This window comes from Aphelocoma coerulescens, chromosome 2, assembly GCF_041296385.1.
Source record: "Aphelocoma coerulescens isolate FSJ_1873_10779 chromosome 2, UR_Acoe_1.0, whole genome shotgun sequence".
NCBI classification, from domain to species: domain Eukaryota; kingdom Metazoa; phylum Chordata; class Aves; order Passeriformes; family Corvidae; genus Aphelocoma; species Aphelocoma coerulescens.
In genome coordinates this window covers 13,683,013-13,706,740 of record NC_091015.1, presented here as the reverse complement: position 1 = coordinate 13,706,740, position 23,728 = coordinate 13,683,013, and the positions used below count along the sequence as shown (strand labels likewise).

General features: G+C 38.4%; 1 protein-coding gene across 12 annotated transcripts in view; it reads right to left on the bottom strand.

Annotated features, from left to right (window-relative positions):
• The window catches only part of PARD3 (par-3 family cell polarity regulator), a 449,586-nt gene that overhangs the window by 217,637 nt on the left and 208,221 nt on the right, over window positions 1-23,728 (bottom strand). For all 12 annotated transcript variants that reach the window (XM_069006483.1, XM_069006487.1, XM_069006484.1 and 9 more), the window contains one exon: window positions 2,305-2,396. In XM_069006483.1, the coding sequence (XP_068862584.1) occupies window positions 2,305-2,396 (92 nt within the window). The remainder of the gene's footprint in view (window positions 1-2,304; window positions 2,397-23,728) is intronic.

Genomic DNA, 23,728 nt, shown 5'->3' with positions numbered 1-23,728 from the left:
CCAGACGTCCCCTGAAGCAACCATGCATCTAGTTTTCAATTATAATTTTTGCTGTAGTGAGGAAAAAAGCAGAAGAAGAAAATACAGGTTCAGAAAGAGACATGCAAAAATTGTCGAAATAGATTTAGACCAAATCTATTAATGCGTTTGAAACATGCCCACATCTGGAAAGGTGGAATATAGCCCATGAACCATAAAGAACTATAAATACACAAATGAGAAAATAATACATGAAGGCCAAACTTCTCAGTAAAACTGGAAGTGAGAAATTTGAACAGAAGCCACAATCTAAATTTGTGGCTTATGCTTCTCTCTAGTATTACATACTTTTTCCATATTTCCTGGCACTATATATATACACACACAGACCTTTGAAAAGCTTATTCCTCACAAGCGTACAAATAAAATTTAATCTCGAAATGGAGCAAAGAGCAAGACAAATGCCCTGTGATAGCAGTAAAAGATTTTCTACTTCCTTCAATAAGCTCTTGATCATATGGTGGCCCATCATGAAAGCTTGCAGCTCTTTATCTGGAGTTTGAGAATACCCAGACCACATATGGCTGGGAAGTCAACACAAATTCTGTGTTACACTTTGTTTTACATTTCTTCTACATTAAAGTTTTTTAATATATTTTTAAGGTAGCCTTTACATTTGCTGTAATTGGTGTCTGAATTTTCACCTTGATTTTTAAACAACATGAAACACCAAAAATATGTTATTCTTCAGACCTGGACCAATGTTTAAAGACTGAGATCAATACAGCATTTCATACTGTTCCCTGTGCAGTTTCTGTATAGGCTGACTTCATTTCCTTCTCACTGTATGTTAAGGCTAAGTTTTCATTAACTAGTGTGAAAGCAGCTCACAGAATTTGAGGATTCCAGCAACTCCCTCTGATCTCCAAAAGGAACTCTAAAAGACATTGTTTGCTATTGGTAGGCCTGTGAGTCTCTATGATCAACTTTTTTCTGACTCTGCTATTAGCTTAGAAGAAAATTAAGGGCTAGGAAAGAGAACAAATGAAAATCTGTGTGATTCACCTGGAACTGAATAAGTGGAAACACAGCTTAAATTTAAAAAAAAAACCAACCACTTAGTTTTCATATCCAGTGTACACCATTTAGCTTGTCCCAGTGCTTGAGTCGGTCATTTTTCATTTGTTCAAAATGCACATTTAACATCTTTGCACTCATTTTTCTTATACTTTTTCTTAAAAAAAAAAAAAAAAGTCATCTCTTCCAAATTCAAATGTTAAATTCTGTAAAACAGTAAACAAGAGGAAATGATTGCTTCCTAAGAGAGATTCTTTCAATCTGGCTTCCTGATTTTCTCAGAAGTTTGGGCCAACTGCTTGAAACAAACATGCAAAGAAGTATGAGATCAAAACAAAACATAAATGAAGTAGCATATGATGAGAAGTCAATAAGTTACTTTAAAGCAACACCAGGAAGCATTAAATTTGACAGAAGTTCTGCAAATTCTATTTAGGAAACAGCATTTGGAATTTACGATGTAACAGATTTGTAAATGGAACCAAGTAAAACGCACGTTCTATTGCCTAATAGATGTCACCATGATCTTTATCTAACATTTAAACCCTCTGTACCTAGTGCATAATTTAATTCAAAAATAACAGGAGCAGAAGATTTAACTTTATTTAAAATTTAAGTTAAGCAATTTAAAAGATTTAATTTAAGGCTAGAAGGAATATTTTCTCATTAATTCGATAGCAAGGTATGGATCAGTTCTTTTCAATGAAATGCAAAAGGTCAACTTTGCTGCATCTTTTGATGACATAAAATATCATTTAGTGATTGTCTTTTTAAATTAGGTGGAGCTACCAAAACACCAGTTTTGATCCATTCACAAAGTATGAGGCTTTTGACCACACAACTTGTGACCCCCACACATCTTTCAAGAGACTGTGAACCAGTGATTGGAATTAAGATTTTCCCCTTTGAAATTCCTGCCTGTTGATCTATTTGTACTAGCACTGACCCTATTCCTTCTGTCAAGTTTTCAAAGTTCCATCAAATAAGCATCTTCCTTGAGGCAGAAAATCTACTGTAGCATCAGCACTTATAAATGTCAAGTTTTCAATGCTCATCTTTAACACAGGCATTTTAAACTATTTAAAATCTATTTTTAAAAGGTCCATTGTTTTAAACCAAAATGACACAACCTAAAAAAGATTGCCCCACTTTCTTAAGAGCAGAATCCCTCATATTGTTCTGCGTACTGTGCCAGTCTGTGGTCAATCTTAAGACTTGTTAAAACAATATATTCTGCTAGTAACTTACTCCAGGGAAAAATTGGCAGCATTCTCCAAACCAGTGTCTGCATGTCCAACAGGCTCAACTCTGCTGTTGTCCTCCTCTGTTCGATCTTCATCCTAGATATTAAAAAGAAAAGAAATTATTTAAACCTGCATTTAATTTTATTAACTCATTTTAGTAACGAGATTTTACCATCCTCAGATTATTGGGGTTACCACATATGCAGTGAAAATGTTATGCTTCCAGAAGTACAAAAATCTTTCCTCTTCTGTCTGAAACTGTTCTAAATTGGTTTTCGTCACTTTATGCATTTTTGCAATGGTATTTATAGTTTCACCGGTGTTATAATTTTACTACAGTTATAAAAGCAAGGCTACAGAAACTATCACAGTCAGCATTTTTTTAAAAGGTTGACAAGCAAAAGCACAAAATCAGCTGATGGTCAGCAGTGTTTGGGGAAACTCCTCCCAGGTTCTCCCTGGGCAGGTTACTGAGGGTTTGACTGAACACACAAGGCTGATCATTGAGGGTCATTTGCAAAGACTTAAAAACAGTAAAAGAAAATGCAGCTTCTGTAATTCCATAAAGTACCAAGAGCTCTTTAAACATTTTATCACGACCTTTATTAATAGCGTGCCAGAAAAGGCTGACATCAAAGAGTTACGCGAGGCTCTAATGCCAACCAATTGATTTTATTTTTAATTTCACTTTCCAAAAAGTACATACATTATTCACCAAATGTATAACTTCAATGTCAAAGTTGTGAATGCTGTATTTTCAAATTTAGATCAGGGACTTCCAGTAAGAAGATTTAAACCCATTCTTATATGTATGTTAATTATTAGAAGCTTATACTTTTAAATACCCATGTAATCAAACAGAAAATATTACAAAGTGTGAGCAGTAGGTTTCAAACACAGACAGACTCTAGAGCCACAGCCATCAGGTCAGCAAAATAATACGTGATAGCTTATGAGTTTAGCACACAGAGTCAGACAACTTATTAAAGTATTGAAGAGATGTTAAAGACAGGCAGAGACAGTTGGTAATGTCCAACTGACATTTCCACAGGGAATCTGCAAAAGCAGGAGGCTGGATGCATAAGGCTTCCATGGGCTGTGGATATGCCTTGTGCACCCAGGAAAGCAGCACACTGTGTGAGGCCAAGCTACTGGGATGATTGATGATCCTGAGTCTCAAGAGGTGCTAATATGCACCTCCTCGTCATCTTTCTCTGTTAAGAACAAGGTAAGTAATAACCAGCATCTTGAACCTGCCTAGAACTGCATATTTACTGATTTCAGTTGAAGTTCTATGTGTACCACTACAACAAATTTTAAAATTAAATAAATACTCAAATCTCCATGACTCCATGAATTCAAAAGTCACATGCAAAAAGGTTTATAAAGGAAAATCAGAACATTTGGAGTTGTTTCATACTGAAAAGAGGCATTCCACCTTGTTTCATACAGCAGCTTGCAAATCACTGTTGCCATGGGTTTCCTGTTTGAAGTTAGGGACACTGGTGGTTGTAGAAAACTTTGTATTTTTATTGCACTGAAGCTATTACTAGTCTAAACAGAACTCTTCATCAGAGTTGCTGATGAAATTCAATTTTGAATCTCACTTATGGCAAAAGGTCATCACAGATGAACGTGACTTTGTTAATACAATGTTTTTTGGAAATTTTTCATGTGCGGTTTTTCCAAGCAAACATACAAGAAATACTTCTTGTATATACATGGAAGAAGAGACTGAAGTAACATCCTATCTATTTGTAGATATGCCTCTGCTAAAAAATAAATGTCAGGCTTCGTGCTGTGTCATTTTAGCAGACATCTATGTATGTGCAACGTAAGCATCATTCATTTAGTAACACTTGGGTCCTACACTTCACCAGTTTTTAGCCCCACAAGCTTTTCTCTTCACAGACTACTTTAAGTCTGTAAACAAAACTCCCCTTGCCCCAGTCAGTGTTTGCAGCAGTCCTTTGGGCTTGCTCTTGATAGAACTGCCTTCAGTGCCCTCCTGGGACACAGTCCCCTGTGCAATACTTGAGCTAAATCCTTGTACAAAACCTTCTTTCCACCCTTCCCAACCCTGAGAGTATCTTTGATCTTGTTCCCACCACCTCCTGTCTGGTCAGACCTAGGCCTCTCAACTTACTGGACATTCTGTTTCCTTTCTGTCATGGGTTAGCAAGCACAGTCCCAGAAGTGATGTTCTTGCAAAGGGGTGCAAGACTTGACAGAACCTATCAGCTGGCCAGTTTGAATATGGACAATTCTTTAAGCCACTTAAAGTTGTGACCGCCCCTGTGATGCACACTTAAGAATAGAAAACCCCGAGGCAGAGTCTCTCTGTCTCGTTTCCGGTGCTGGGACAGGTGGCTGCAGGCCCCGTGCAGGGGCCAGTAGGCCTGGTCCAGGCCCTGCTCGGGCCAGGCCGGGCCAGGCCACGGCCAGCCTGGAGCCAATGGGCCCTGTTCCACCCGCGGAACCCCCCTACAGCCCTGCTGTGGGCAGCCGGAGCGGCTCGGCTCCCCCTGCGGCCAAGATTCAGCTGAAGCTGCCCCGCTGTCCGGCACAGATCATGCGACCAACAGCGATAAGCGACATTCCAGCTGCAAGGCCGAGGTGAGATTAACCCTTTTAGTGCTGTGAAGAGCTGAAAACCTGAGGGAAGAGAAAGAGGAGATGCTTAAAGCTGAAATTCTGTTGTAAAGCTATGATATATCAGAGTATCCCATTGTAATTTCATGAAGATATGGAGGGGTGGAGCGTTCAACTTGAGAGCAAAAGCATCTGGGCTGAGATAGGCAGATGCTGAAGCAGCTGTAATTTCATGAGAAGTTTGAACAGGGAGAGATGGAAGCGATGAGGACTTTTGCTCCAAATGGGAAAGGAGAAAACCTCAGTTCCTAGAGATGCTCCCAGAGATAGTCCTAGAGATGAAGATGAGGAGGACCCTTTGCTCCCAGGGAAGGAGAAGGGCCTCTGTTCTTAGAGATTAAATGCTCCCAGAGATGGGTGAAGAGAACTTTTATTTCTGAATGGCTCAACCTTAAAATTTTACCCCAGTAATTTCAAGAGTGGACCCTCGAAAGCAGTTGTGGGAAAAGCTGCAAGTTGGGGGAAGGGACTCACATGCGAGCAGAGAACCAACCCGGGCAGCTGTCTCTCTGTGATAATGTTTTCATAGCATGGGCAAGAGAGACTCCAGACTCCTCTTCCTAAATGGACTGAACAAGGTTATTATGGAAGTGGTAAACAGACTGAATATCTCAAGGGTTGTCTTTTTACGTTGTCACTGGGAGAAGGGAGAAAGGTGGGGGAAGGAGAAGTGTTCTGACGGTGTGGTATGATTTTTTTTTTTCATCTTTTAGGTCTGTTAATAAACTTCTTTATATTCTTTCAAGTTTGGTGCCTGCTTTGCATTTCTCCTAATTCTTATCTCATAGAAGGTAAACAGTAATGAGTATTTTGGACCAAACCACTACACTTTCTTTCTGTCCCACCTGGTTGTCCAGAGGTTTTTTCTGCCAAGGAGAGGAGCATCCCTATGCCTGACCTCAAGTGCAGCCAAGTCAAAGGAAACAGCCAACTTAGCTGCCTCCTGCCTATATGCACCTTTCAATATTGGGGTATAACAAATCAGAAACTGCAAATCAAAAGCTATGTAAAACAGATGCTCTCTGGCACCATCACATCTACATTTTGTGGCTTTTGTATCAAGAATCATAAACACAGCAAGTTTTGGAACCACACTGACTGTCAGTTATCCAAGCAATTAATAAACAGCAGCTCCTACATGCCTCTGTCTGCCTTTTCCTGGACAGCAGACAGATCTATATCAGAAACATGCATGTGCCCATAAATAGGTGCTTAGAGGAGGAATCATAATCCCAATGAAAGGACTACTGCCATAATCAACAGATGTATGATGTACCATTTTAAAAAACTTTAATATTACAGTAATCAGACTCTCTTTTCTTCTCAAAATAACACAGATTTTGATTTACACTGAAGTGAACAGAGAGAAAAATTGGACACCTGCAGAGGGATTTGACTTAAAATTCTGATTTACTACGAAAAGTAACTAACTAGCTGTGAAAATCTTTGCATCAAGCAATTATTTCTTTATTTGGAAAGCAGTTTTCTTCTGAAAGGCAAATTTGACCTGGATGAGGTAAACAAGGAAAAGGACATTTAACAGAACAAGCAAGAAAGTTACTGTAAACCCACATGGATATTACTGCAGATATTTCTCAGAAATAACTGATTTGAGCAAGCTCCCAAAATTGTAAGGTTTTTTTCTCTATATAAAAGCACTGATATCTGCTATATCAAAAGATACAGTTTTTAATGTACAGCTACTAAAGACACAGTATGTTTTTTTCCAAAATTGAAATAAGAATAATTTTTTAAAAATTTCCTCTTTGCAGCACTATGGAAAATTTAAAGCACCTCTTCCAATGTACTTCTCCATATCTTGATGTGCTCGGTGTAAAATTTCCCACTGTTCTAAAATTAAATTTAAAAAAATTTCTAAGTTCTGTAATAAAATTAATGACTCAAAACCTGAAAAATTATTTTAACTGCTCAAAATGGACTATTAGTGCTAACAGTTCTACATATAAAGGTCCATTTCACAGCTCACCTGCACAGTGTTAATGAAATACATATGAAAAGTTGCCAATTGGGTTTTTATTTTTGAAGACAATCTCTCTGTCACCACCTAGGATTACAAAATCGGCAGAGTTAAGAAATGTCAGCAGCACTCTTGCCAACTGAACCTTATCCAATATATATGAACTCAAACAGATCTTTTAATTACATTTTCTCAGAAAATTTCAGAGTGAAATATGCCTAGGGTTATTTCCAAAGCTCAAAACCAGCCACGCTTTCCCTGTCTTACTGGAAATTTTAACATCCATTACCAAAATATTAGCTCCTGCCTCCGATTAATCCACAACGTCATCTTCAAAGAAGCACTCTGCTGTTCAATAAACTTCTCATGAACCAAAACGGAAATAGAAATTCACATTCCCTTGTATTTTGACAATTTTCTACCGAAAACTCAGTAGCAGCCAGGGAATCTGAGTATGAAATTCCTACATCTTTCATTTGTGCAGCCTTTGTTTCTAGGTGCCTGATCTGAGAGAGCGAGGATCACGGTCTGCTTCAGGCAGACACAATGGGAAGTGGGCTCTGAAGGCCTGTAAGGGTTATGTATAAATCTATCTTCTCTGAACACTTAATCCCATCTCTCAATTCAAACATCTCCATTCTACCAATAACTGGGAAAATAAAAATGGAAGTAAAGATGTTTGCTTTGGGTGATTTGGTTGGTTTTTTTCAGTTCAGGGAGGCATAATAATTGTTTCATTATTGTTCAGGAAGTGATATTTTAGTGATAATGGCTGTAAAAAGACAGTAAACTCTGCTTTCAAATCACTTGAGAACTCTTTGGCAAGGTGTGCTCCACTGACCACCAGTACACCTATAATGTAAACAGCAACTCTCTTGTGCATTGAACTTCAGTTGGAAGAGTCCTCTAAGATCATGTCCAGCCATTAACCCAGCACTGCCAATCTGCAGTATATGTGCGCCAGGATGAAAGAACTGATTGTGGAAACAGATTTAGATACACTGAAATGTACCTGCACAAGGCCAGGATAGGCCCTGTCTGTCTGGGCCTCCTTTACAGTTTTTGTGCATTTTCCCAACTCCTAAAGAAACTGGCAAGATGAGCCATAATGATTAGGAAAGCGTTGATATGTCACTATTGCTGTAGTAATCATCTTTACAAAGTAACTTTTTAAAGTAAATTTTCCTAGGAATTATTGCTTTTATCACACTCATCCGAAGGAAATACGAGGTCAATACTGTTTGCATATTTTAATATGATGAAAGGACTACTTGCATGGACATAAAGCTGTTCACCTGCTGAGCTGGCAGTATGCAAGAAGCCAGACTTTTCTGGAAGTCTTGCAGTGCCCAGACTTCAATGAAATGAAAAGCAAAGAGAGAAGTTTATTTCTTGGCATTTTGCAATTTCTCCTAGTTCATCCTTCAAGAATGTGACTAATTTAAATTTTAGATATTATTGAGCTGATATAACACTGATACAATGTGATAACATTATTTCTGTATCTTGTATTAATACCATATATGAGTATGGTATTCAGTCAGCTCAGTCCCTCAGTAATGGCTGTGTGGCCTGAGACCCAGCTGGAGACAGCACTGCCTCAGTGAGCATCACAAGTGAGAGTCACTTTCCCATGGAGCATCACACACTGGGTTGTTTGCTTTCTAGCATTTAATTTTTTTAAATTTTAGCACAGTGAGTGTAAATAAGTCCTGTAAATACCAAACTGAAAGGCTCAGTATCTAACACCCAACAGGTGCTTTAGCGTTTACTGTAGAAAAGGACAGATTATCAATAATGACAAGCTCCAGACAATAATTTTTTCCTCAGCCAAGACACAAATAAAATAAAGCTTATGCTGTTAAAATATGCCCCTCCCTTCATACTTCCCATTAGTCTCTTGTACTTCTCTGTAATGATTATGGAAGGAGAGACATATTCACTATTAGTCTCCTGGCAGCTGTGCTTCATAAATGTTTGTTTGGTCTTGCAACATAAAGTAGGTTCTCTCTCTCTCTGTATGATCAGACTTGATAGGAAACAGCTCCGAAGGGACCTATTTTCTTGTGTCTTAACTAGCACAAATACACCAGCATCAGGCTTTTGTGCTAATGTTCTCACTTTATGATTAAGCGGCCAAATCTCCAGAGAATGGCAATTTTCAATCAAATCTGAAGAGGAGTTACAAAGACAACATGGGGAAAACCCAAAAAATATTGAATACAAAAAATAAGCTACGTTCCCTCTTGAACATACGTATCTATGCACAAATAATTAGGTAAGAGCTTTGTGTAATTCACAATAGCCCTATACTAGGTGCACTGCTATTATCAGTAATCCAATGAGAGAGAAAATGTTCATGAAGTCATCATCCACTTAAACACAAAAAAAAAAAAAAGGCAAAACAATTATTTAATCATATATATATATATACACACATATACACATTAACATTCTCTTTACATTTCAATAATCTCTATGTTATTCACATCCTTCTGCAGGATGGTCACCCTGCAATTGGAAATGACAATATTCACATAATTTTTATATGCCTCACTACTCTAAAATGAAATTTGCCTTGCTCAGTCAAATCAGTGAATAGATATCATATAGGCACAGAGGAGTACAGAATGGAAGGGATTTCTCAGGTCTCTGATGAATATCAAATTCATTCCCTGCTATCACAGGCAATCATCTCTTATTTCCCATTTATTAAACTGATCAAGCTGAGCCTTAAACCTGGTTGGCTTCATGATGGCACTATTTCTGTTGTGAAGTGCCTTAAAAGGAAATATTTTTACAGATTTAAAGAGAGATTAATTTTATTTTCCTGTTGTCCAAAAGGCAGAACACCAGAGAGCCAATGAATATAATTTGATACAACCTTCCTTTGGCAAACCCATATGACAATTCATTCAATTTTGAATAACTAGCATTTTTTCCTTCATAATGACTCTTCTTAAAACATGTATTAAAAACTTTGCAAAACTAATAACAGCTGAACAAGTCCTATGATATCCCAGTTATTTTGTAGTGTGTATCAGTTTAGAGCTTCACTGAAGTCAGTGGTCTTTAGGGGCTCAACAGCTTGTGATATATCACTGAAATGACACACGTTCTGTAATGATTTGGTGGCACACACCTCTACCACACAGCAAGCCAGGCTGGTGGCAGGAGCACAATACAAATACTGCTTGGCCATGTAGCAGAGCTTCCACTAAGAAAGATTTTTACTAGATTATGCTGCAGTTAATTGTTTTTACAGTAGGCACTGCAGACTGCACCGAAAAGTACGAGAGCCTTTTAAGAACTTTAGTAGGTTAGGCAAAAGGTTTTCTTGCTGGTGAATTTAACTTGAGACATTTTGCTGCTTCTGCTTCTTCACAGTAAAGAAAGTCCTGCGCATGTCCTTACAGTAGTAGCTTATCAACAAACAGCAAGAAATTCATTAAATTCAAGGGGGTTTTTTGTTGTTGCTAGAACGTGCTTCCTAATTAATGTCTATGCCTACCAGCAGAGAAAAGAATATTGAGGAAAAGGGAAAAAAATTATTAGCCAAAAATTGCAAACACTCATGCAACTTGGCAACCCCATACAAGGAAAACAGCACAAAATGGGATCTGACAGAGAAAAAGCCCACAGTAAAGTCTAAAGCACCACTGATTCTCAAGCATTTCACAGTATGTATTGTAATTGTATTTCACAGACTGTATTTGCTGTTTGATTGAAAACTACAGCATTTGTTTTCCTCAGACTAAGGTGATGCCACTCTGGATTGTTTCCATGACTTCTCCAGGACCACTGACAGTCCAGGGTGGGAGGCAGAGGGAGATGTGTTGCAAAGCAGTAGCTACCAGAACAAATCCATCTAGGTTCCTATACAGATGGCAAGTATCAAATGAGTAACAAAAATATGTAGCTGTTCCCACCAGATCATATTTAAGAGACATTTCAAAGAAGACTCAAGTATTACTGGAGCACAAAACTATTTTTGCGGTCATTTTGCAACAGCTCCAAGTCCACATATAATATGCACCACTATAACACTCATAGCACACTACAAAATAATATAAAGATGACAGAAGGGTGCCCTAAGTTTCTGTTCACTGACAAATGGGTAAAGTGCTGCCAAATTGAACCTTAAAAAATACCTTGATGATATATTTATTATGTTAAAGAGAGACTTAAGATGAAGACAATATTGGGTCCTTTCTAATTTCCTACACTGACATGTTATATGATAGTGGCAAAAATCACTCAAAAGTGCATTTCCCTATGAACACGTTGGGGATAATACTACATGTTTGCAAAGGCAAATGTAAGACTCTTGGATCTGACACTTTGAAAAGCAGAAATATTAAAATGGATCTCAAATGTCTCAGCAGCGGCTTAGGATGCTAAGCCACAAAATGCTTCTTGCTCAAAGATACCAGATGAGCTTCATCTCTTCCTTCTCTTAGCACCTAGTAACACCTGCAGTGCATAACCTGTTTTTTAAACATTTTATGAGATGCTGAGTGTATGAAGAACTACAAAACTCAAGGCATTTCATCACATAATGAATTTGTAAGACAGTTCATTTACAGAACAACCAATAAGTAAAACCAACCACAGCTAACAGGAATAGCCAGAAAAGATTTGGCAGGACCAGACAAGGCTTCCTAGCATTTATAGTGCTGCCTGTTGGGGAGCCCAATAAAATTAATCCTTAAAACCAAATGTAATGATAAAATCAACCAAAAGATTAGATGCAACAATAAAGCACTAACCTCTCACGTGCTACATATTTGAAATATATAAAGCATGGATGTCACACTTTTAGTATTAAGTGAAGCATCTAAAGAGCTTTCTGAAGATCTGATCAATAACAAATTATAGACGTGTCCATCGTATTACAAAGAGAAGTAACTCTCTCATAGACCCATGTACAACTACACCAAATTACCTCAAATTGATTCTTGCCTTAAAAATGGGTTCATTTTGTGTAACTGCCTAGTTAGTCTTTATCCTGCTTTCTGTTTTTCCTCAGGATTCAAAACATATCTGTTTCACAGGTGTAAGTCTGCTCTTTGTTTGTTTTACATAAAGCTTATCTACAGAATACTTCCGTGTTCAAATCTCTGAAATTTTATACTCTTCTCATATGATTCCCAGACTGACATACAGACCACCAAGATCTGCCAGTGTAAAACAAATATTAGGGTTCATATTAAATACAGATTCGAAGTCTTACTTTGATGTCAGAATCATGGGAAGTATCTTTAAAGGAAATAGTTATCAGCTTTACTTGAAACAAGGCTACAATTATAGGTCAATGTATAATCAAATTCCCCTGCAAAGTTTAGCCCAAAGGCCAGGCCTGGTTATCATCTACCTTGCATAATGCAGGAATTGCCTCAATTACAGAGACATCCCCACATGGTGAACCAATATAAGTGTAGCACTTATATTGGAACAAACACACTCTCGTCGATATCTTCATATACTGTTTATTTTCCCTTTCATTGTGGTAACTGATACATACACTGCTCCTATACACCACCCCTTGCTAACTCATGTAACACCTGCACACAGAAAGAAAACTGCCTCTGCTTTGGTAAGAGGTGCTTCACTTGAATTTTTTCACAACAGGAGTGATTTTTACAAAATGAAGTCTAATTTTCTTTTAGAATTTGAGTTCTTCCTACTCCACAATGCTAGGGAATACAGTTCTGGGATTTCAGGACCAGCAACATTCATTTGATATGGAGAAGTTGATGTTTATGGAACTAAAAAAACCCCCACAATATACTCTTAACTTGGATTCTTACTATGGCATACAGGAAATAAATACATACAGAGAGAGAGAGAGAGAAAGAGAGAGAGAGAGAGAGAGATGATATAGATGGATATAGATATGCTTCTAAATAGACATGTATTTAGAAGGCCACAACAACAAAGACATTATTTTGTTCACAAAGACATTATTTTGTTCCTAAAGTAGGAAAAAAACAGATTACATGGCAGTGGTACAACTACATTGTGTTTGTTCTTTTCTGTTGAGTAGTCTTAAGTAGGTCAAGTTAGGCACATCCATTAGTTCTCCTATAAATAGATCCACACTGAATTCACCTGCTTGTAACTAATGTAGAGCAAAAGAATTTCAAATATTGTTCCCTTTAATCTGACAAGTTAGTTTATTCTGTATACCGACACCAGGAAAAAAAAAAAAAGTCATTAAGTCCTGCATGATTTTTGAAAGCCAAAAAAACCAAAAAAAACTGTGGAAATGTGAAATTGGGACACACTTTCCCTGCAGAAAACCAAGTGTACATGCCTCCACCTCTAAGTTTAGGGATCTGAAAGACTTCTGCAGAGATGTATTATAGATAAGTCACATACTTTCCCCTTGATATAGAGACAAAGGAAGGAGACAATTCTGTATTAATCACTTCATATTTTCCCTGTAACACTCCTGAATATATTATTATTCACCTCGCTTTTTCAAAGACCGTGATTTTCATCCTTCTGAGGATTTTTTTTTTTAAGATACAAAAAGCATTTCTTATTTAGCAACTTGAATTTGTCATTAGGCAATTTTCAAACAGGTCTCATAGCTCTTTTATCCTTATTCATTTCTTTTTTTCTTTTTTAATCTGAAATGGTCCCTTGTTGCTTGATTTGCAGATCTGTATCAGCACGCAAGGATTTCACTAGCTTCAGCCAAGTACAGAACAGTTCAATCCCCTGGAGGACTGAACGTAAGAGTCAATTTAGAAGCAAGGTAAAAGTATAGCACTCTGCTCCCCGCCACACAAAACATCATTTTACTCACACAGGCATCTTAATAACAAAATTCAGTTCTGGATATTTTTCTCAGCATGGCTCAGGACTGTTCAGAAATTACATCAGAAAGATCACTGAAGACTTGGCTTTTTAAAAATTTGATTAAAATATCTATTTTCCAATAAGGTAAAGACTGTACAATGGTGGGAGTTTAAACTTATGACATATTTTTGAGTTCTGTCTCATTTAGAAAATGTAACTTTTTTTTCATATTACTGACAATTCCCCTGTTAATTTCACCCAAAGAACCATAAAAATCATGGAATGGTTCTGTTTGAAATGGTCCTTAAAGTTCATCTAGTTAAAATCTCCTGTCATGGGCAGGAACACCTTTCACTAGATCAGGCTGCTCAGAATCTACTGTCCCCTGAAGACTTGCCCTGACTTTGAGGTGACATGCCTTGAGCTCTTCCAGGGATGGGGCATCCACAGCTTCTCTGGGCAAACTGTTCCAGTGCCTCACCACTCTGACAAAAAAGAATTTCTTCCTAACATGTAATCTAACTTCTTTCAGGTTAAAGCCATTTATAGCCCTTGTCCTACCACTAAAAACCCTTGTAAAAAGTTTCTCTCCAGCTTTCCTTGTAAGCCTCCTTTAAGTACTGGAAGGTGCTGTAAAGTTTCCCCAGAACCTTCCCTTCTCCAGGCTCAATACCCCCAACTCTCTCAGCCTGTCGTCCCAGCAGAGGTGCTCCAGCTCTCTGGTCATCTTCATGGTGTCCTCTGGACTCACTCCATCAGGTCTGTATCTTTCTTATGATGGCGGGCCCCAGAGCTGATGCAGCACTCCAGGTGAGATCTCACCAGAGCAGAGCAGAGGGGCAGAATCACTTCCCTCTCACTGCTGCCCATGCTGCTTTGGATGCAGCCCAGGACACGTTTGGCTTTCTGGGCTGCAAGTGCACATTTTCAGGTCACGTCCAGCTCCTCCTCAACCAACAACCCCAAGTCCTTCTCCTCAGGGCTGCTCTCAAACCATTCTTCACTGTTGGGGTTTTAGGAGCTCTCCTGGTTTTTTTTCTGTTAAAGGAATTTTCCCCATATGTGTTGCTAGGGGGAGAAATTGCTGGGTACTTAAGAAAAACAAAAGAGGTGGCTATGGGGGTGGGGTGCATCTGGCTACTCTTTTGTTTCACCTGGGTGTGCGGACAGTCAGTCCCCAGCGTTTGGATGGAGAGGGAGGCTGTTTTCTTCGGCTGCTTTTCCTTCTGCCAGAGAAACCCTGGGATCCGAAGCCCGCTGTTGCTTTAAGCCTTTGCTACGTTGTAGCCGTGCTCGCCCTGCCTGCCTGGACCTCCGGGGGGTTCCCCGTTTGGACACATCTGGTCTGCCACCCGGGATTTGTGCTCGTCCCTGCCGTTCCAGCCTGCCATTCCAGCCTGCTGCTCCCAAGGCTCCGGCCGGACACCGGGATTGGCTGCCCAGGGGTTTGTGAAGCCTTTGTTCCACCCTTCCCCGGGATCCCAGGGCCCCGGTGCCGCTGCTCCCCGAGCTCGCTCCGGAGCGCCCCCTGCAGCCGCGGGGGAACCATCGCACCTGCCCTGCTCACCGGGAGCCGCCAGCGCCCCTGCCGGCTGCGAGCGGAACTGCACCCGAGGGGAAAGGGCCCGGCAGCCGAGAAGGCTGGGACTGGGTTTGGGATTGTTTGCTGTTACTGCTGTAGGTATTGTTGTTTGTTTGACTGGTTATACACATACAGATATATAATAGTAAAGAACTGTTATTCCTATTTCCCACATCTTTGCCTAAATGCCCCTTGATTTCAAATTATAATACCTCGGAGGGAAGGGGGTCGCATCTGCCATCCAAGGGGGGCTCCTGCCTTCCTTAGCAGACACCTGTCTTTCAAACCAAGACATCCACCCAGCCTGTATTTTGTGCTTGGGATTGTCCCAGTCCAGGTTCAGGATCCTGCACTTGCCCTATTTGAACTTCATGAGGTTTGCATGTCCCCAGCTCTCCAGCCTGTCCAGGTCCCTCTGGATGGCATCCCTTCCCTCCAGCGTGTCAACCACACCACACAACTTGGTGTTGTCAGCAAACCTAACAAGGATGCCCTCAATTCCACTGATACTTTAATATCTTATCATCTTGATTAAAGAAAAATCCATGGGTTTCCTCTCTTTTAGACAGTGATTTATCTCCACTTCTCATTTGCTAGGATTTGCTAACATACAGCTTTAGTTTATGACTTTTTAAATTTATATTCATACTGATTAAAAGTAAAAACACCTAGAGATCAGTTTCAAAAGGTCTTTTGTGGTACACACCACATAGATGGACAAACACACCTGAGCTAAAGCAGCCTTAACTTGCATATATCTTAACATTAAGTCTTACTTTTTCAGGCCTTCCTTCCCTAAAAGAACAAAACCAGGCAAGGTTCTGCCCCAGATCTCAGAGGAGAAAGACACGGAAGGGAGCCCCAGCACTGTGATGCTGGTGCAGAACATCTGGCCTTGATGCAGAAGGACAAGGCACCCAAGCCTGCTCGCAGCTCCTGTGAAATTTTGAGTGATGACATTTCACCATTTTGCAGTTTTATCTTTTACTTCTCTTTTGCCGAATTGCACAGTTGCATTCCACTTTTTTTTCCATCTCATTCCACTGAGAAACTCCACTAAAATTGCTTCAATTGAGTTTCCCTGTTATGCTGTAGAATTTTCTTTTTTGGTCTTTTGCACAACATGGCTTTTACCTTAGGCACCAAACAAATTCACCATTTTAATAACAGAAAATGCTATAGCATTTTTCATTGTTCTTTGCTCAATTTGTTTTGTTGAAACCAACATGAAAAACAATTTCAAACTTCTCAGTAAATGCTTCATTTACAAATGCTCCATTCCAAGTGCCTACAGGGTTACAATCTGGTCTATGACAATTTTATTCATTTTTTAATCAAAAGCATTAAATCAAATTTTAAATAAATACTACTCAGTACTTCTGTAGTGCCCTCCAGCACAGTATGGCAAAAGCACTTCATGGACAATAATGACTTTAGCTTCACTGCACCCTCAGGAAGAAGATTAGAGGTCATTCTTCAAATTATTTATTTGAGGAAACTGAGGCATGAAAGATTTCTTTCCCTGTTTTTGAGGTTCATCTCCAGCCTTAGATGCTTTCAGTTTTGGGTGATGTCTCTGAGATAGACAGAGCCTTACTTTGAGAAAAATGTAAAATATTCACATGTACTCCAGAACTTAATGAAAAAGGCAGCAGACAGCACCACAGGACCCATCACCTCTTGGAGGATGGTGGCTGGAGAAAGGCTGGGAAAAGCCCCAACTCCCTTGGAGCAGTTTGGTCCTGGGCCTGCACCAGCACGTGTGCAATGCTCACTGCCATGCAAAGCTCTTACACAACACGTGATGAAACAAGATCAACAGCCAAATTTCATCATCACCACCTCACTAAGCTATCCAGGGACCACCAAAGACAAACTCTTTGCCTAAAATGTACCAAGGAACAAAGTGTAGGACATCACACAAGTGTTACAACCACAGCTCCAGAGGGACTCCGCAAACTGTTACAAAAGGGAGGGCATTTCAAGAAATAACTAATTTAGTGCCACTTGTTGCAGCAGAAGAGATCCCATCTCCTCATTAAATTAATTCTTTTTAAACATCTTCTCAGAGACCGTATTTCCATTTGTGATTCTTTCCCTTTTCCACACTAAGTCAGAGCAGTTTGGACTGAATTCAGCATGTGTGATGGTGGTACAGTATTTCCAAGCAATTGTATTTCCATCCTGCAGCCCATAATAACACCTCAGCCTGACATTTCATTATCCTGCAAGGCCAGCACAAACCACAGATGTGGGTTGTTGAAAGCAGCAGTTTCCTCTTTTCCCCTCCCCAGATGGTCATGTCTGGCACTGGATTCCTGTGTCCACCTTCTCCTTTCAGTTTATTCAAGCATTTGTATCATTGTACAAAAGATCTAAATTAAAATTAATGTTTAATAAAAACAATTTTAATTGGTTACATTTCCCAGGCTGGTCCAGTTCAGTCTAATTAACAGCCTCATAAAAGCTTAGGGATGCACAAGGGAGGAAGCAAAGCATGGCCAAGACTGCTTCTTTCAGCAGCAGAGATGACTGAAAATGTCTCTACTGCTGTGGCCTCAGATCATTGTTTGAAAGGATACTGCTCATCTGCAGTCTCAGAAACAGCTCAAGGCACTCATTTCAGCATTCAGTAACTTGCACTCTGTCTATCTCTCTTTTAATATCATCCCTCTTTTATTACCTCCTTCAAAATCCTACCTATTTTCAACTAATCTAAATAATTGTGTCTTGTTCACTGAAGTTGCTATATCAGCAACTCCCCCTCTTTCAATATGAACAGGCTTTCCAGGAATAAATCCCTCTTGCCCTTGCACACTGCTGACCTATTTTCCGTAATTTGTTTTTTCCCTGCCAGTTTCTAATCTACAGCAGAACTTCATTTGTCACCACATAAGCAGTTACTAAACAACTTCATACGAATTATTCAAATTCTGCCTTCTTTCTTAGAGAAGACCAAATTAAGACAGAGGCACAACTATGCTTTTAAATGACATTTCTTGAATGTATTAGAAGTTAAAATGCATAAACAGAATGGGAAAAAACCATGTCTTGTGGTTGAATTCCTCTTCATCCATCCCACCCCAAAAAAGGTGAAAACAAAGAAGTCATAACACATTAGAGAAGTATGTGCTCGAGTGCTTCTCACTAGAGTCATAGCACTTTATGCATAGATGTCTGCATAAGCACTCTTTTAAGGTAAACAATAGCCTTAGGGGAAGCAAAATTCAGTAAGGAACCAGAAAATCTTTTGTTAATTAGGATTTAAAAAGCATAGACACTGTTAAACCCCACATTTAAACATTCTGATTTTGACACAAGGTTTTCTTAGTTGTCCCTTAATCAGTTACAAACTAGCTAAAGTCAAGTTGAAGTTTTCAAAATGTAAAGGAACTTGCTGTCAATTTCCCATAAATCACATTTGAATCCCAGATGAGCCAATCAGTGAAGCTAGTCCAGTCTAAGACCTCCTTGAAGAAATTTTTATTACGCTTTAACTCTTCACACCTATTTTCTGAACCTGGAAAACAAAATACTTTTAGGAAACCAGATGGAAGCAAGCCCCATTACCTTCCCATTCTGAAGCTTCTTCCTCAAACTATGAAAGGAAAGCTTGAAGAAACTGAAGAATAAGCAAATGCTGGGATGTCGGTAAGAAGAGACTTTAGAAATCAAGCTGTACTGAGAGCTTCCTTCTCTACATACCTGGGCAAGATCTTTGGCCACTTCCACTTCCCAGTGTCACAGAATACATCAAGTTTCAGACCATCTAGATGGGCTTGTCTAGCATCCTGCTATGGCCAGCTCTGGCTCTTGCAGAGGGCAGTGCAAGGACAATACTGACCCACCAACACTGACTAGATGGGAAATAGAAGATTATCTGCTTTATCATTACAGAACTAGAAGAGTGAACCAGAGAGTGAACCTTTGAAACAAGGTAAAGGCCGCTATATCTTATATTAAAACTGATTTACTATAAAGGCAAAATCAATTTAGAAAAAAAAATTTGAAAATTCTGTGACAAAGGCTCAAAGGCTCCTCACTGAAATTAATAAAAGCTCATGGTGTTCTCATGAGATTATATGATTTGAAGAAAAAAATGGGGAGAAATGAAACAGATTAGTTCAAAACCTATGAATTTTCATTTAATATAATCAGCAGATTACTCACTCTTTTCTTTTTTGTGGTCTATCCTCAGCTATTTACAGGCTCAGAATGACTCCTTAGTATTAATACTTAGAATCATTTTGCAGTTTGATTAAAATAAAAACAAACAACAAAACTTAAATATCTTGCACGCATGTATTCTAAACAGTGGAAGAGTAAGTTAAAAACAAAGCAATTAAATGTGCCAGTGAAATACAACTTAGGTTTAAAACAATCTTTTAAAACATGATCAGTGAGTTTTGTGAGACTTCACTATATGACACTGGTGGACTGAGAATCCTGGTGACTGAGGAAATTGAAACAAGAATAAATGCAAATAATTCTGTAAAATGCAATCTAGCCAAGCTTCAAAGGGAAGAATCTTGGAAAAAGTAGCACCTCCCAAAAACAAAAACCCAAACCAACAAACCACCAAAAAAAACCAGCAAAAATAAACATACATTAAATAATTAGTCTGTGATAATACTGAGGTATCTGGTTTTAACTTCAGCATGAAATAATTTTGCAGCAAACTTAGCTCTAAAAGTAATTTCAAATAGCAATTCCCAGTCTTTTGCCCTCTTGGGGTAGTATGGATGAATATTAATGTAATAAGTACTTATTTATACTGTAGATGAATAAAACAAAAGAAAATGGGCAATGGTATAACATCAAATATTAATGAAGAAAAGTAGTCAAAAAGCATAAGTAGCAGTGAGAACGACAGATTAGTGGAAAGATGACATTACTCCTCTGTCTTGTTTACCAGCTCCACAACAACACTGGAGAGAGCAGACATGGAGTGGGCCAATGATGATATACAGGCAGTTAACCCACAGTCCCACTGTATGGCAAAGTATTATCTTTTATTTGTTTCAAACTAATTTCTGGTCTACCTAATCTATGCATAGCAGAAGAGTTTGAAATGCCTGAAGTGGAGCAGATAACTGCATTTCCACTTGCATGTTTCTTTGGACATGGCTGGAAAGTATTTCTCTTTATGGTGGAAAAACAGTTTAGGAAGAAATGATTTAGAAACCCAGTACATTTCCAGAGAGCAAAGTGTGCAACCTGTGGATATGGAGTGGAGCAGAGACACCAACGCTCATCCACAGCTAGCCTGGCCATACAAGAAGGACAGACAGAGAGATGACTTCTACTGACTTTGTAGCAAGGATGAAGGAACATCTCTCCAGCTTTATGAGAAAAAACTACATTTTCCCACTCACCACAGACCACTATGAACATCAGACAGAGCGAGGCACAGATGCACACACAAGAACCATCCATCCAGTGGTGTATATGCTGAAGCAGTTAAACACTGGAAAGCTGGAAGCTTTTTGTCTATACTTATTCAGGTAATCTAAATAGTAGCTGAGTATTAGGGGAGTTTCCTGTCAAAATGAGGTAGTGAAGAAGAAGACAGGATGTATTTATAAACCTGCTTTATAAAGAACATCCTGTAAGAAATACACCAATACTGACCTGTATTCTGATACAGGTAAATAAGAAGGGTTAAATGATGGATAAGGAAGAAGATAAGAACAGAACTTCAATGTGGTACAAATCCATGTAGCTGGAAGAAAGAAGGTAAAATGAGGCTAAATATCAGGGAAAAAATCCTTAATGGGGTGATATATCAGATTTTGAAAGTCTCCCAAGGGAAAGAGCAGAATCCCCACTGCTCAACACATATAAAAGCAGCATGGACAAAGAACTACAAGACAGGCTACAGGGAATAACTCAATACATAGCAAGACGATGGCTCAGATGACCTAATAATATAACAGGATTTAAAGTGAGTAGATAATTCTATTATCATTAACCACATTCACAGTAGTACAAGCTAAAACACTGTTGCTATGGCAATCAATCCTTATGCATCGTTGCAGAAAATGACTGAGATACAAGGGATGGAAATGAATTGAACCAGCCCTTCCTATCCTCAATTAATTCAACGTACCAGTCAGCTGGGAAACTACCTAAGACAAAAGTTTACACCAAGCTTCCCACAAGCCTTTTAAAATATACAGTAGAGTACAGCTGAGTGTCTGGCATTCAAATATAGGATATACTTAGATTTACAGAGTTTGTTAAAATTCAAGGTAAGAGCAAGTCTCCAGTTCAGAGGGGATGCTGCTGGAAAGAGATGGATTGCTCTCATCATTGCATTTGGAATACTTAATACTACTTGAATTCTCTCAGCCCAAAGTAAACTGACACTATGAAAGACCAATGCATGCATGGTTTTGTTCTCATGGTATTGCAGCTCCATCTCATGAGAATATGAGACAACTTGCTCTCCATGTAAAAGGCAAGAAAAAAAGACAGCAGAGTTGACTGAAACTTTCTAACAAACCATAGCATCCAAATTCTTAGTCTTAATTTATACTCACAACTGAAAACATATGAATTTTTAAGAGTCAAGCCCCAGGATAACAAATGATCAGCAGTCTCTTGATTACATATTATCAGCTCTAAATCAACTCCACGTTACTACAGAGTAGTAAAAACATGCACATCTCTCAGTACACCGGAAAATGGATACTGGTTTGCTCCCTCAGTTTTTCTCTTTACTTACAATAACAGAATATTTGTCAGGAAATCATGAATTTAAACTTGGCAGTAATAAAATCCTTAGAATGGGAACATTTTGGAATTTAAATTTTGAAAAACATAATTTAAATAATTCCCAGTACCACTCAAATGCAGTTTGAATCTCTACTGATAAATGCAGAAAATATCACTACATTTTTAATGACAACTGATAACTTAAAATAAGAACTAACAGTCCTCTTCCTCCGAAACAAAAAAAGTTTACAGCAAGACACAACAAGAATTGAGTGGGAATGAAAGCTCAGATACCTAGAGGAAAAACCACCATGCCCTTCCAGTTTTGTAACACAGCAAAAAGTGGTTAGAGTGTTTTTAGGAAAAACTAGAAGCATATGCTGACATCTAATTCTGCTCCTTGGAAATTCACAGCAAGGCTTCCTTTCAAAAAAGGTTTCTCAAGTGAACAAAGTATTACATTTTTGGTCTTTTGATAATCTACAGTATTGTTAATAATGCAAAGCAGCCCACACAAAGAGAGAGGGCACTACAGGTTATAGGAGTTATATTCAAAAAGGAACATGTTTTTACCTGTTAGTGCTGGCATTTTAATGTAATCCTTACTCAGTGTTTTCTGCAGCACTACACAAAATATTCATTAGAAACCAAGGGGGGAAAAAGATCAAAAGGGAAGCAAGTCCATATTCTGGTTTGAAAATCAACTATGAGCAAGCAGGTATACCAGGAGGTAAATACAAACTCCAAAATCCTCAGTTACAAATATTTGAAAGAGGCTAAAAAGAAACCAGCATGCTTTTAAAAGGCCACTAAATTTGACCTTAAGGAATGTATTATATTTCAAGTGAGAAGCAAAATACTTAAGTCAAGAAAAAGACCAGAGCAGCAGTGGAGTTTTCAATACTCACAAATGCATACAGAAGTAAAACATTTGATAGATGTGCTATACAGTTAACCCTTGTACATAAAAAATTTATTTACACAATGTAATTTTTTGTAAAAAACTTATCAGGGATAAGCAGAAAAAAATGTACTATCAAGTACTATCAGAACATTCTTGAAATGCTAGAACTTGCCTGAATTCGTGAGACATTTATTCAATTGATGAAGATACATAATTTTTATTGAAAACAGCCCGTAACACACTGCATATATATTTTGTTTCTATTTTAACGTATTTCATTAGTATTTTTCTTGGAATTTAAACAAAAACCTTCCCACTTGTGTGAGCTTCAAGTCATTAGTGCCAAAACTTCAGCCAATGTTTCATGAGAAAATTACTGAATTATGTCTGTTTATGATTATAACACAGATTTCTCAAGAAAATTATTCCCTCCTGGGCATTAAAAACTAAATGAGTATGAAAGACTAGAATGTGTTGAATGTGATCAAGCTAGCTTTTCCCGCCAAAATGCTTCAATTTAATCCAAAACTAATTTTTTAAAACTTAAACAAAGTCTAATAACTTATTTCACTTCCAAAAATGACGTGCATTTACTAGGAGACTCAATATAAAGAGATCATTAAAAAAAATCAAAATGTGAAGGCCAAGAATTTTATTATGCAACTGCTGTAAATAATTTCTTTTTTTTTTAATATATATGTAAGTTCATGGATGACTCAAAAAGAGCATGTGTGAGAAAGAGAAAGCAATCCCAGTGCAACTGAGAAATTAAACTGAAAAATTAAAGC